The sequence below is a fragment of the Emys orbicularis genome, chromosome 11, assembly GCF_028017835.1.
Source record: "Emys orbicularis isolate rEmyOrb1 chromosome 11, rEmyOrb1.hap1, whole genome shotgun sequence".
NCBI classification, from domain to species: Eukaryota; Metazoa; Chordata; order Testudines; family Emydidae; genus Emys; species Emys orbicularis.
In genome coordinates this window covers 67,987,651-68,001,782 of record NC_088693.1, presented here as the reverse complement: position 1 = coordinate 68,001,782, position 14,132 = coordinate 67,987,651, and the positions used below count along the sequence as shown (strand labels likewise).

The following is a 14,132-nucleotide window of genomic DNA, read 5'->3' as shown; positions in this document are numbered from 1 at the left end:
AGGCCACGTCCACACTACAAAATTATGTCGACCTAACTTACGTCGGCATACAGCCCCCGCGGCTATTAAATCGCTTGTGTGTGTGCATGCTTTGCTCCTTGTGTCTGGGGTGCACATCCTCACTAGGGGCGCTCGTATTGATTGTATCGTCAGCGTGGCGCGTTGTGGGATGGCTCCCGAAAGCCAGGAAGTGTCGACGTAAGCAACGCAGTGTCTACACTGACACTGCGTGGAGCTAATTCCATCCACCATGACTCTACGGCGCTTGGGGACATTGCAATACTAAATCGGCGCGGAGAGGAACTTTGTCGGTGGGAGCCAGATTTAAGTGAACACACTTCCACAGCTAGATCAACACAAGACCGCTTACATAGAGCTCATCTTTTTCTGTGTTTATACAGCACCAAGTACAATGGGATCCATAACTAGGACTCCTAGGTGCTTACTGCAGTACAAAGAATCAATAATACTAATACCTAGCAGTAGGATGACAGGCCAGTCAAAAGGCTGATCTCTGTTGTAAGACCATGTCTAGGCAAAGGGAAAATCTCAACAGATTTTTCTAAGTCCTCATGAAGGTTCTCTTGCAAGATCATGTTACCAGCATTGGAAGGGTATCTGGTTGCCATGATACTTCAGATTTCAGGTGACACGGGTTTGGTACCCTGATCCATATTTAAACACCTGAATAATTAAGCAGATTTTTTTTTTCAGGTACTGAGCCCCTGCTGAAGTCATTAGGAGTGGAAATTGCTCAGTACTTACGGATTTGGGAGCTTAACTATAGGCACCCACAGTTTTTTTTTTTAATTGCCCTTAATTTTAAAAAGAAATCAATTAGGCTGTATAACTGAACCAAAAAGAAATGTTCTGAAAGAATTAGGGCCGGTGTGGTGATAGTGGAATCAGACGTTCTTGCGATGAGAACAATGCCAGGAATGAACTAGGTCCAATGATTTTATGATTTGTCATCCATATAGTCTGAGAATTAACGATGTTTGTATTGGTTAACCATAAGGCATCACGTGGAACTCATTTGCACAAGTAATCCGAAACCTCCGTTGAATATAAGACTCTATATGGCTCTGATACTGCACCATTGAAGCCAATGGGAGTTTTACCACTGACTTCAGTGAGGCTGGGGTCACACCCTGTAGTTGTTTAATTATAAAGGGATTGGGTTCAAAATAAATGTATAGATTCTCCAGTTATTCTGCTGGTTTTTAAAGCCTTTTCTTCTTAATTAGCAAAATAGCTTCTTGTTTCCAGTCATTGGATAATTTGGGGGGGGGGGGTTGTTTTGTTTTTTCAAACTTGTGGCTCTGTACGAAGTTGACATTCTGCTGCTTCGTGCATTTGATTTTTTTTAGTTTTTCTTTTGTGCCAACAAAATAATCCATATGCAAATCTTAGACTAAAATCTTCTCAGCCACCCAGTGTAATTTCAGATGTACAGTAGACTCAGGTATTTTCTTAAAATCATTTGTTAAGATAGGGCTTATTTGACATTTTCTGTTGTGTAAATGGTCTCAGTCAAACGTGTAAGAGTTTAGTTATTCAGTCAGAACTCACTTCTTCATTGTTCCGCACCTTATTCCTGGAGTCACCTTTACTATTCTGTAAGGAATCCCTCTGTCTTACTGGATGTTTCTCTTCTGTCAGATGATGTTCCTTCACCCACGGACCTACAGTTTGTGGAAGTCACCGATATCAAAATCACCATCATATGGACCCCCCCATCGAGCACAGTGTCTGGCTATCGGGTGGAAGTCATCCCGGTTAACCGCCCTGGTGTACATGGACAGAAACTGCCTATTACCAGGAATTACTTTGCTGAGGTCACTGACCTTTTACCTGGAACGACCTATAACTTCAAGGTCTTTGCAGTGCTCCAAGGCCGGGAGAGCAAGCCATTGACCGGAGAGCAAACGACTAGTAAGTGTCTTTCCTTGACGCTTTTTTTATGGACTTGGAAGTGACTCTTTTCCCCTCCTTTAGAGCAACATGTAAAGACATCACTTAAAGTGGAACAGTTCGTTCCAGCCATGTGGCACCCAATAAACAAAATGATGGGGCTGAGAATTCAGCTGATCATGCAGTGATCTCCTTAGCAGATGAATTCTCTCCCAGCGCTTTCCGATAGAGGTTTAACTCTCAGAGTGTTTGGAAACAATTTAATGTGGCTGGAGTTCTCTTGCTTTCCTTTTTTAATTGATTGAAAAGGTGTGTGCCTTTCTGGCTCATTGCTAGCAAAGGTCTGAGGCTATGACTTTGCAAAGGCACCTCAGGGTGAATTTCAATGGGATTTGGGAGCCTAACTTGCTTAGACTGCCTTTGTACATCTCAATCTCAATGCTGATTGCTGGCATGCACGCTTGGCTTTCATTGACTGCCATAGGAGCTCTGTGTGTGCCCCTAAGAACAGGAATCGGTGCGTCGTTAAAGTGACAGTACATCCCAACATTACCATGTCAGTCCTGGTTCGTCATATGATATCCTGCTACTCCTTTCAGGAGGCATCACTTGCCTCATCAATCAAAACGTCGGGGGTATAAAATGTTTGTTCAAGACCTCTGGCTACCCTGCTATAAGGTGTTTTTACAGCCCTGTTTCACTGTTGCCACACAGAGCTTTGTTCAAAGTCCACTGAAGTCTGTGGAAGTTTTTTGCATTGATTTCAATGGGACTTTGGATCAGGCTCGTAGGGAGTGCGTGTTTCCCACTAATCACTGTTCAAGGGCAAAGCCTCTCACAGTTTTGTTAATGACGACAGTACAGTGTCAGTGACCCAGTCAGTTCATTGCAAAACCCCTCCTCTGGCTCCTTGGTGTGAGGAGAAAGGGACTTCCTGGCAGTTCCTCTGTCCCTTGCTTCCCACAACCGTAGAGAGGCTGGAAGCAAGGGACTGAGGGACGCAAAGGATAGAGGTGAAACTCAGCATCTCTTTGATTTCCCCAGCTGTAAAATGGATATAATGATACTGACTTCCTTTGTAAAGTGCTTTGAGATCTACTGATGACCAGCGCTGTGTAACAACAGCTGGGTATGGCTATGATTTGATCCGCTCCTTGAAGTGTTTTCCCGACCCAAGAGAAGCTGATCAAAGAAAGTCAGAATGTGGCTCTTGTGAGTATTTCACAACCCTGAAAGAGTGGCCACAAAAGTGTCCCAGTTTTTGATTCGGAAGTTACACACAGGGCCAGGCTTTCAAAAGTGCCCAACTCTCATTGGTCGTATTCTGAACGGTTGTTCTCACTGTTGAAAGTCTGGCCCAGAGTGTCTAAAAGAGAAAGAAGCAGAAGACATTTTGATCTTATTCATTTCCTCAGAATAAATAAGTTTAGGTGCCTGGACATTTTCAAAAGCATCTACATGACTTAGGAGCACAAGTCCCATTGAAAACACTTTTTGAAAATCCCACCCTGAATGTCCTTCGCTGTTTACAAAAAACAAACAAACAAAAAAGCCCACCTCAAGTGGCCGGATTTTTCCCAAGAGCTCAGCTCCCATTGAGACCTAAAAGTTCCAGTGTTTGTTCCCACTGGGGTTTGCCGGGTGCAGAGTGCTACTGAAAATCCGCCCACTTCATTTAGGTGCCTAAATGGGAGCTGAGCTCTTTTGCAAAACTGGCCCCAAATGTTTATTTGGAATATGAAGCTGAGCATAGTCATTTGAATAGGCAGGCAGAGACCTAGTAACGCACGTCTGGAATTGTTTTCCATAGGCTGCGATCATCCACTTAACTGCTTTGTCTGAACCACATTGCTAAAAGTATCCAGCTGTGTTGTGTCCTGTGATTGAAAGTCCTGGGGAAAAGAAATCAGTCAGGTTTCCCAAGAAAAACTCTCCAGCAAAAGTCTTCCCATAGTGCAAACTTGCTTCTCCTTTTGTCCTTCCGTTAAACAGTGGCCTACAAATAAGCTATGATTGTGTGTGCTTTTGTATCTGTTTTGCATGGGTGGAGGAAGTGATAAAAGCCTCATACAGCTGACTGGTCAAATTCTGTACCAGTATAACAGAGAACCAGATATAGGTCTACATACGAGAGAGAGATACAACGCTATCGTTTTCTGTGCGGAACAAGCCCGAGTGTCAGTCGAGTTTTATATTCTCTAAACCACTGGTTCTCAACATGGGGATCATTAACAGGCTTGAGGAGGGTCACAATAACTCTCCCTTTCTTTATGACCATCCTCCTTTTCTTTATAGATGGGGGCGGGGAAGGGAGTTAATTTTTCCCTCCCCAAAAAATGTTGATAAAAATTAAAACACTGAGAACCCCAAAACTGACTTTTTTTTTTTTTTTTTGGAGGGTTAGGTTCCATTAACAGTTTTTTTTTAATGGATTTTTAATAAATTTCCATTTAGTCAAAAAACTATTTTCTATTTTAAAAAATGTTTAGATGGAACATTTTTTTGACTGATGCTAGTTGCAACATGGGATTGGGGCATGGAAAAGTTGAAAACTACTGCACTAAGCAACATAGGGCCAGATTTTTAAAGGTATTCAGATGCCTAACTCCCATTGGGCATTCTTTTTCCCAGGACCTTTTCTGGGCTTTAATTCCTATAAGTAAGCATTTTGTCAGGGGCTAACATCTCTGCTGCATTCATTTTGGTCTGGATCATAGAATATCAGGGTTGGAAGGGACCTCAGGAGGTCATCTAGTCCAACCCCCTGCTCAAAGCAGGACCAATCCCTAACTAAATCCCCAAATGACCCCCTCAAGGATTGAACTCACAATCCTGGGTTTAGCAGGCCCATGCTTAAACCACTGAGCTATCCCTCCCCTCAGCACACCACTTAAGTATGTACATAACTTTAAGCACATACTTAGGTGCTTTGCTGTGTCAGGGCCTAAGGATAAAAATGCCAGTATGGAGACATATGAAACATTCCAAAGACCTTGTATAATTCATATAGGAGAGACAAGCATGCATAGGGTTATTTTACAGCATAGTTCTCCGCTTGACTATTTTAGGTTAACGTATTCCTCCCCAGAAATGTGGTGGTGTTTTTTAATTAAAATTGGTGCATATGTTTTGGTATTTTTAAAAAACGACTACTGAGATTTTTCAAAAGAAAGCCTAAAGTAGGCTGCTAAACCCATGGAAGAACTGTTAATACACACTTTGCTTTTCCTTCTAGAACTTGATGCTCCCACCAACCTAAGGTTTGACAACATTACTGAGTCTGCAGTGTTCGTGGTCTGGACTCCACCACGTGCTCCGATCACAGGATACCAACTGACTGCAGGTCCCACAAGAGGAGGCCAACGAAAGGAGTACACCGTGGGGCCATCTGCCACCAAATACGCACTGAGGAACCTGCAGCCTGGGTCCGAGTACACTGTCTACCTTGTGGCGGTGAAAGGCAACCAGCAAAGCAGCAGAGAAACTTCAGTCTTCACTACTTGTAAGCATGATGGGTGCTTATTCATTTACCAGTGACATGGTCCTCTTCAAAAGCATAGGCTGTGTTTGAAACCGGCCATTCTAACTCGTCTTTCAAAATATTCCTTTGAAATAATATTTGAATGGAGCTACTCGGGAAATGGCTTTCCCACCATACTTCATAAGAAATTTAGACAAAACCCAAAAATATTACATTTCCATTAGAAATTTCTGATGAAATGTTTCAGCTTTTTGTTGAAAAACAAATCTAAAACTGAACATTTCCAAAAATGTCAGTTGTCGGCAACCCAAACACCAACACATTTCAGGCAAGCATATGTTTTCAGTTTCACCCAACGTATTTTGATTGTTAGTTGGATTTTCCAATTTTGCAGCAAAAACCCAGGGGGAAAAAAATGATTAAAAGCTGACATTTCCCATGGAAATGTGCATTTTGATGAGAGAGCCATTTTCCCTCAAAAAACATTTTCAGACAGTTCTATGTTTGAGCCTTTGTGATATGTTAGCTAGTGGTTTAAGGGAATGCGTAGTGGATAAAATGGCCTTTTCTTCCCAAAGATTATAGTGTTATGATGAGTTTGTTAAGAACCACTGCATACTTGTAGAAAAAATAGATAGATTTTGCTATTTAAATAATGATGAAGCTGTGATTTAAACCAACAGAAATCAAAACCTCTCATCAATAAGGCTGATAACCACATCCTTTGTTCAACAGAGTGTGTGGATTTTGTATCAATGTGAAGTTAAAACCAAGCATCCATATTTATCCCTGGTGTAATATTATTGACTTCAGTAAAGTTACACCAGAGATGCACTTGGTCCATAGTGTCCGCCTTAGATGTGGCCTCCTTTCTGGCGAGGACACTGCGTGGCTGAGATAAAGAAAGCTATTGCTTTTCACAACTACTTGATTGGACTGAGTCTGTTCCAGGTTAGGAATATGTTGTGTAATTGTATATTTTTTTTAATTGATAGTATTTTAAAGAATAAAATGCAAAATCTCAGTCAAGGCTTTTTCCATGTTAAGTCTGCGAATATATCCCAGGATCAGCCAAATTATGAATAAAAAAAAAATACTGTAAATGGTAACAAACATTGACACCCCTCCCTCACTCCCCCTCTGTCCTTAAAATCACAAAGGGCTATCCAGAGAGTTACAGAAATCTGGGTAGTGCTGAGTTTGAACTCCATTTATCTGTTCCTTTCATAGTGCAGCCCATGGGTTCCATCCCTCCCTATAACACAGAAGTGACAGAAACTTCTATTGTTGTTACCTGGACACCTGCGCCAAGGATTGGTTTCAAGGTATTTTCCCACGGAAGCCTTTGGATCTGTTTTGCTCTCTATTGCTTAATTCCATTAGCTGTCACCCAGCTAGGACCCGTTAAGAACGAATGGCCAGAGAGGATGGTTTGGGGAAGGAAGGGTAGTCACAAATATGGGAGCACTGAGTAGAGCGGGGCAGTGTCTTGTCTTCTTAATCTGAAGTGACTATTCAGGGGTTAAAATATTTATGCAAAGGAGGTGATGCGCTCACATGCCTGATCCAAGGCCCATTGAAGTCAATGGGAGTCTTTCGCCTGACTTTTGTGGCCTTTGGATCAGGCCCATATTTGGGGCATCGAGTTGATAGTCCGTCATGCAGCACCATGAGGTTGCACTGTCCCGTTCTGCCGCATGATGCTGTGTTCCCTGGGGCTTACCCAGCTACAGGGTTATCCATGCCCTCTGTGCTCCAGCATAGGCCAGCTTCCCCACAACAAGTCAGCTAATCACTTTGGAGGATGTGTCCAGAAGGCTTATAGACACCTAGATGGTTCATATGTGAGGCTGGAATGCAACCTTCCCCCTTTCTTCTCCTCTACAGCTGGGTGTGCGACCAAGTCAAGGTGGAGAAGCCCCACGGGAGGTGATTTCTGAATCTGGTAGCATTGTTATCTCTGGCCTGACTCCTGGAGTGGAGTATGTCTACAGCATTTCAGTCCTGACGGACGGTCAGGACAGAGAGACGCCGATCATCAAAAGAGTAACTACACGTACGACACATCTGAATATCCCTTACTAATCTGTAATGCTCTGGCTCTACTTCGTTAGGTCATTGCGTGGCTGAGTGGGTAGGTTACTAGTGGAGGACTCAGGAGGGCTGGATTCTATTGGCAGCTCTGCTACTGCAGGATAGCCTTGGGCAAGTCTCTTTGCCTCAGTTCTTCCCTATATTTAATCAGAATAATGCTAATGATTTTCTTTTATAAAGCACCTTAAGATCTCGGCCTGAATTCAATTGAGTGCTAAAAGAATTATTATTAGTAGTAGTAGTAGTAGTATTGCTAAACCCCTAAAACAGTGCATTTGTGTGTCATTTTCTCTCTTCTCAGTCTCAAAGGAGTCTGCTCTCCCTTGGATTCTCAGATGACATTAACATTACTGCATGTGGCGTCCGAGTACAGCTCTGAAAGAAGCTATTTTAGTTGTTGGTTAATTTTAAGGGTTTGGGTTGTTTTGTTTTTCAAATGACTCTTGGGATTGTCAACTGATCACGCATTTGGCTTCTTGTAGCATTATCCCCACCGACTAACCTGCATCTGGAGCCTAACCCTGACACTGGAATCTTGACGGTCTCCTGGGATAGAAGCACAAGTCCAGGTAATTACATAGCATCAGAAACGGCTCCGCATTACGAAAGTGTAGATCAAGAATAACTCCCCTGATTTACTCCAGAATTACACTAGTGTAACTGACGGCACAGCAATGGTGGTTAACCAGGCACCGATTAAATGTTGAGCTTCCATGTCATCTTTTGGCATATGTTATTTTCAGTTACATTCAAATATCATCTGATAAAATACAAATGTTCTGCATTCCTGTATGAAAACGGTCTGCCACAGGACTCTTAAAGCCGTACCTTCCATGTCAAACAGTGACATTCCAAAGGATGATCAAGATTGCCTTTCAAGTCAGGTAGGATTGGGGGAGTGAGGAGTCTACTCCAGTATCCTCGCTAGCTAACATAGAGTCTGAAATAAAGAAAGCAAAAAAGACCAAGAGGGTTTCTGTCAGGAAGGGAAAATGTAGGGTAGTTCATTGAAAGTGAGTGGGGCATTTTCCAAAACACCCAACCTTGGCCTAACTCTTCTCCCATTGATGTGGATGGGAGTATTTCCCATGACTTCAATGGGAACTGGTAGGCCAATGCTGAGTGCTTTTGAAAACCCCCACCCTGAGCTGAGAGATGCAACGTTTCCTATTTCTTGTCATTAGAATTTTGGCTTTGGGCAACTCCTAAGAGTCCATTTTCAAAGCGCTGCAGAGACTAGCTGTGTCTCCCGTTAATGCTCATGGGAGCTGCACGGCTAAGCCCCCATTGGGCACTTCTTTGGAAATGTATCTCAGTGTGTCAATGCGAAATGGACCGATCCTACGTTGAGCAAGCACTTGCGTGCCCAGCTGAGGTTGACAGGGAGCATCTGTTTAATATCATCTGTGTTTTCTCTGAGCGATTGTATCCAAGCCTGGTTTAAATAAATCCGCCGCATTGATTCCTGTGATCTATGTATTTCAGGCATCACTGGGTACAGAGTTACCACTGTTCCTACCAGTGGGCAGCAGGGTTACACCCTGGAGGAAGTGGTCAGTGCAGAGCAGAATTCCTGCATCTTTGAAAATCTGAGCCCTGGCCTGGAGTACAACGTCAGTGTTTATTCTGTCAAGGACAACAAGGAAAGCGTCCCCATCTCCAGAACCATCACACAAGGTAATGGAAAGATGAGCAACCGCCTCGGTCACTGTAACAGACCAACCTTGTAAGCAGTCTGCACATGGACCTCCCGCTGACTCTGTTGGTGGAGGATTTGCAGGCTTAGACCCTAGCAGCAAGGTAGTCACTTGCCCTACGTGCCAGTGCAGGTGAGTAAGGGGGCCCTTATACCCCCTTACGCATTGGCAGCCCATCCGCAGGGGAAGAGCTGTCTCTGTGAAACCGGTACACTGCCTCACTTGCACAGGTGGGCTGGGGACTGGGCAGTGCCTTGACTCCACCCCATGGTACCCCAGCCAGCAGATCTGAGCTGGCGAAGAAGGGAAAGCCAGGACGTAATGTAGTACTAGTCGGAGCCAGCGGCAGATTACTTTGTGGGTATTTCACTATGTGCTGGGATGTCTCCATGTAGTCCCAGTACCACAGTACTACGATAAACATCTGAATCCCTGAATGATTGGGTGTTAGTTTTGCTTTGTGAAGGTTTTGTTTGGCTTTGTTTCCGTTAAGCCATGAAACGATGCCAGCTCGTGTGTTTGGCAAATGCTTGCTGTTAACCCTGCTTTTAAAATGTCTGTGCTTCACCGAGTTGCTGTGCGCTCCTGTGGGTATCTAATGATACAACACTGCTGCATTAAAGCAACAATGGCTTTAACCCTGTACCATGCTCTAATGGGGGGAAAAAAGCACTAAAATGGCATCCTTTGTGTCTTTTGATACTCTTGAAAGGTGATATGGTAAATGCATCCCATGAGGATAAATAGTTATTTTACAGAAAATGGACATTTTGCTACACTTATTCTGTAAAATACTTGTTTTTCCTAACGGAGCAAGAAATATTTGCTCAGTTATTAAGCAAACCAGCCTATTGCGCCAATTCTATCTGATATTTCCTTTTTCCAGCTAATTCCTAATGATCCTATCACAAGTGTAATAAGCCATAGGTCCTTTCTTACTGAGGGGAGCAGCATCCCCAGCTCCCACTGACTTCAGAATTTGGTCCTTAAAGCTACAGGGCCAAACTCTGAGCTGGTGCCGTTCTGCTGACTTCAAAGGAACTGTGTCAGTTTGTGCCAGCTGAAGAGTTGGTGCCTATAAGTTAAAGGCATAGCAAAATCCCGGATTTCTGTTGGGTCTAACATTTGGGAAAGAACAGCTTTGCTAAAGTTGTAGTGTCCATCGGAAAAATCCCATAGCCTTGTTAACTATGCAAACATCTAGGATGCATGTAGAAGGTTATTCAAATGAATCCTAATTCAATGGCTTGGTTTGAAGATTGTAAAGTTTGGTTAAGAAACCAAGTCAGTTTCTCTCAGCCACACACTGCTCCTAGCATAACATTCAGAGCCGGGTGATGCTGTGAGTTTCATATGGAAAACCCATATCCTAGAAAAGCTCATTTTTAACCACTTACAGTTTTTCTAAGCAAGCTTTATATTGCTCCCAAGTTTGGGGGTTTTGTTTTAGCACCTGTGCGGCAGCTATAGCAGTAAGACTTTAAGAATACCGGGCCAGAACCTCAGCTGGTGAAAATCATCATCATTTCTTTTAGCTCAATAAAGACACACTGATTTGCACCAGCTGCCTTCATTGACTTAAATAGAACGACAGCAGTTTTTGCCAGCTCAGGAGTGGGCCCACTCCAGTTATTTCAGCATTCCCAATGTGTTGATAATTTTAGGATCTGAACACTTGCAGCTGGGCATAGTATTCTGACTATTTTTTAAAAAAAATCTCGAGGGTCAGTTATCACTAATCCAGTTTTCTTTTGCTTAAAGATTAACAGGCAAGAGAATTTTTTTTAAAATGCTAAAATTGGGTATGTGTCTTTAAGAGAATCATTTAAAAAACCACCTCAGGGCCCAATTGTCTCATCCTTACAGTAAGCTCAATGGGAGTTAGGCGCCTAAACCACTTAGGCTGCTGTACATCCCACCAGGCAGAGTCCAGCTCTTCAAAGGTATTTAGGCACCTAACTCCCACTGAAATCCTGCATTCCTGCCTGCTTCTTTCCCTGTGTAAATATGGCCCTCCGTGTGTTGCAAGGTGCTATTTCATGTGAGGAAAGGTGGCACAATTGGGCCCTCAGTGGGAAAATGTTGCATATCACCATCATCGCTTGACCGTTTCCTCACTGTTAAGACGTGTAACCTGATGCACACTGCCTTATTTTCCCCCTTCCTCTTTTCTTTTGCCTCTGTGTGTCTTTGCTGTTCCCCTTGGCACTCAGTAGAGGTGCCCCAGCTCACTGACCTAAGCTTTGTTGACATAACTGATACAAGCATCGGCCTGAGGTGGACCCCGCTAAATGCCTCCACCATTATTGGTTACCGCATCACGGTAGTCGCGGCAGGAGAAAGTGTCCCTATTTTTGAAGATTTTGTGGACTCCTCAGTAAGATACTACACAGTCACAGGCCTGGAGCCGGGCATTGATTACGACATCAGCGTAATCACACTCATTAATGGCGGAGAGAGCGCCCCTACCACTCTGACACAGCAAACGGGTGAATTTTGAAAACTTCCGTGTTTGTGACCTGGATGGTGTTTCATGCTGTCACTAGCTGCTAGGGAGACTGGGGCTTTCTCTGAGAAGAATTGAGCCACTCACTGTGATGGGGGGAGGGGAGGACAAGGACCGGCTTCTGTTTTAAATATAGAATGGGAAGGGCGATGCAGTTTGCATTTTTTTAGCCCTGTGCATGAACTGCATTTTTATATTGCAGATAACTACAATGGCAGGATCTTATTCAAGCTGGATTTTCAGGTTTCACTGTTAAACTTGAGTTATGTGATCCCCAAAGTATAAGATCCTGAATCACAATCTCCAAAGTGAGATGGGATCCCCCAAAGGGTCGATACAATTCTGGAGACACTCTTCGGTTTAGCCCCTGACGCTCTCACTAGTCAAGTCATTTGAGCTATTTGTATTTTTTTGGTGGTGGCCCAACTCTTCAAATCTTGCCTTAAAAGATGGACAAGAAACATCGCTCCCTGAGCACCTGCTAGTGACAGGCATGTCACACTGTCAAGGTTCTCTGTAATGCATGGGTAGAAGATGAACTGAGAACTAGTTTGTGCATGAAACCCTGTCACGTGTGAGTAAGCTGCTGAGGTTCTAAACCCTTAAACACACAAGTAGATGTAGAGGCGAAGGGACTTAATGGATCTACCCTCTCCTCCCCTGTGTATGCATGTATCCGTTCTGGATGAAAGGACTTTTTCATATGTAAACTGCTGTATGGCAACTTAAGCCTCTCTTGGCCACGTCTCTATAACCCAAGTTGCAGCTGCAAGGCCAATATTACAGAAACCTGCCACCTTGTTTTCAAATTATCTCGACAGAATACATTTCAGTATCAGCGATTGCCAAGAGGTTAAAGGAGCCTGACAGTAGCGTGAGTGTTTTTACCTGTAGTGGAACCAAATGTAGCTTAGGAGTATGTTTTGCATGGGTCTGACACCGTAGCCTCTTTTTTGCATGAGATACACTGTAGATTCCCTGAACATCCACCTTGGTAAACTCTCACCTTCCAGAAAATGTTAAAAAAACAACCCCAATATTCTTTGCATGTAGCTGTTCCTGCTCCAACTGATCTGCGCTTCACCAACGTGGGGCCAGATGCTATGCGTGTGACCTGGACTCCTCCAGTATCCATTGAACTGACCAGTTTCCTGGTGCGTTACTCACCTGTGAAGAAAGAGGAAGATGTTGCTGAGCTGACCATTTCACCCTCCAACAACATGGTGGTTTTAACAAGTAAGAGGTTACCGGCATAGGTCAGGGGAACGTAAGGGACTTCTCTACAGCAGCACTTCTCAAGCTGAAGTCCACTGATGGTTGGTGGGTCTGCGGAGCACTTGCTGGTCTGTAGGTGGTCACATGGTATTAGCTCCCTCCCCCTGGTTTACAGCAGCTAAAATAGATGGTCACATTAAAATAGATACAAATACGTAAAGTACTTTCTTAATATTACTCTCCTATGTATTAATGGGTATAGCTGCCACATGGACATGGAGCAGTCATGAATTGGGGAGACATGGTTCTCCTGATTGTGAATTGGAGGTGAGTTGGTCTGTGAGATAATTTCCCGGAAGATGTGGTCCATCCTCTGAACACATTGAGAACCCCAGCTCTCCTGTGAATTTCTTGTTGGAGACCCAGCATAAAGGGAAGGAAAAGCAAGAAATTGATTGGAATAAGTATAATGGACCAGATTCTCTGCTGGTGTAAATTGGCATAGCTTCCTTGACTTCCATAGAGCTATGCTAATTTATACCAGCGAAGGACTCGGTTCATTGTTTTAACAAAGTTAAAATCAAACCGTGTAAACCTTTTCCCGCTAAGACAAGGATGATGATTCATCATACTGGGGGGCAATTGAACCTGGTTAGCTATTAAGAGTAGTGTGACAAAGTTCCTCCTCTATCTTGGTGGGTCCTGCGCTTATTGGTGGATTTTCTTGCCTCAGAGATTCACCATGTGGGTTGGGGAACAGCCCAGAGACCTTCCCCTCTGGAAGAACTCACAGTCCAGGTCAGTTGGGAGGTTTGGGGGGAACCCGGGCCCGCCCTCTACTCCGGGTTCCAGCCCAGGGCCCTGTGGACTGCAGCTGTCTATAGTGCCTCCTGTAACAGCTGCATGACAGCTACAACTCCCTGGGCTACTTCCCCATGGCCTCCTCCAAACACCTTCCTTATTCTCACCACAGGACCTTCCTCCTGGTGTCTGATAACGCTTGTGCTCCTCAGTCCTCCAGCAGCACACCCTCTCACTCTCAGCTCCTTGCGCCTCTTGCTTCCAGCTCCTCACACTCACACCACAAACTGAAGTGAGCTCCTTTTTAAAACCCAGGTGCCCTGATTAGCCTGCCTTAATTGATTCTAGCAGCTTCTTCTTAATTGACTCCAGGTGTCCTAATTAGCCTGCCTGCCTTAACTGGTTCTAGCAGGTTCCTGATTAC

General features: G+C 44.0%; 1 protein-coding gene across 1 annotated transcript in view; it reads left to right on the top strand.

Moving 5' to 3' along the window:
- Positions 1–14,132, top strand: part of FN1 (fibronectin 1) — a 66,965-nt gene that overhangs the window by 28,689 nt on the left and 24,144 nt on the right. Inside the window, exons 18-25 of the mRNA XM_065413226.1 lie at positions 1,663–1,935; positions 5,150–5,416; positions 6,626–6,720; positions 7,283–7,451; positions 7,972–8,058; positions 8,975–9,166; positions 11,403–11,675; positions 12,746–12,928. Coding sequence (XP_065269298.1) covers positions 1,663–1,935; positions 5,150–5,416; positions 6,626–6,720; positions 7,283–7,451; positions 7,972–8,058; positions 8,975–9,166; positions 11,403–11,675; positions 12,746–12,928 — 1,539 coding nt within the window. The remainder of the gene's footprint in view (positions 1–1,662; positions 1,936–5,149; positions 5,417–6,625; positions 6,721–7,282; positions 7,452–7,971; positions 8,059–8,974; positions 9,167–11,402; positions 11,676–12,745; positions 12,929–14,132) is intronic.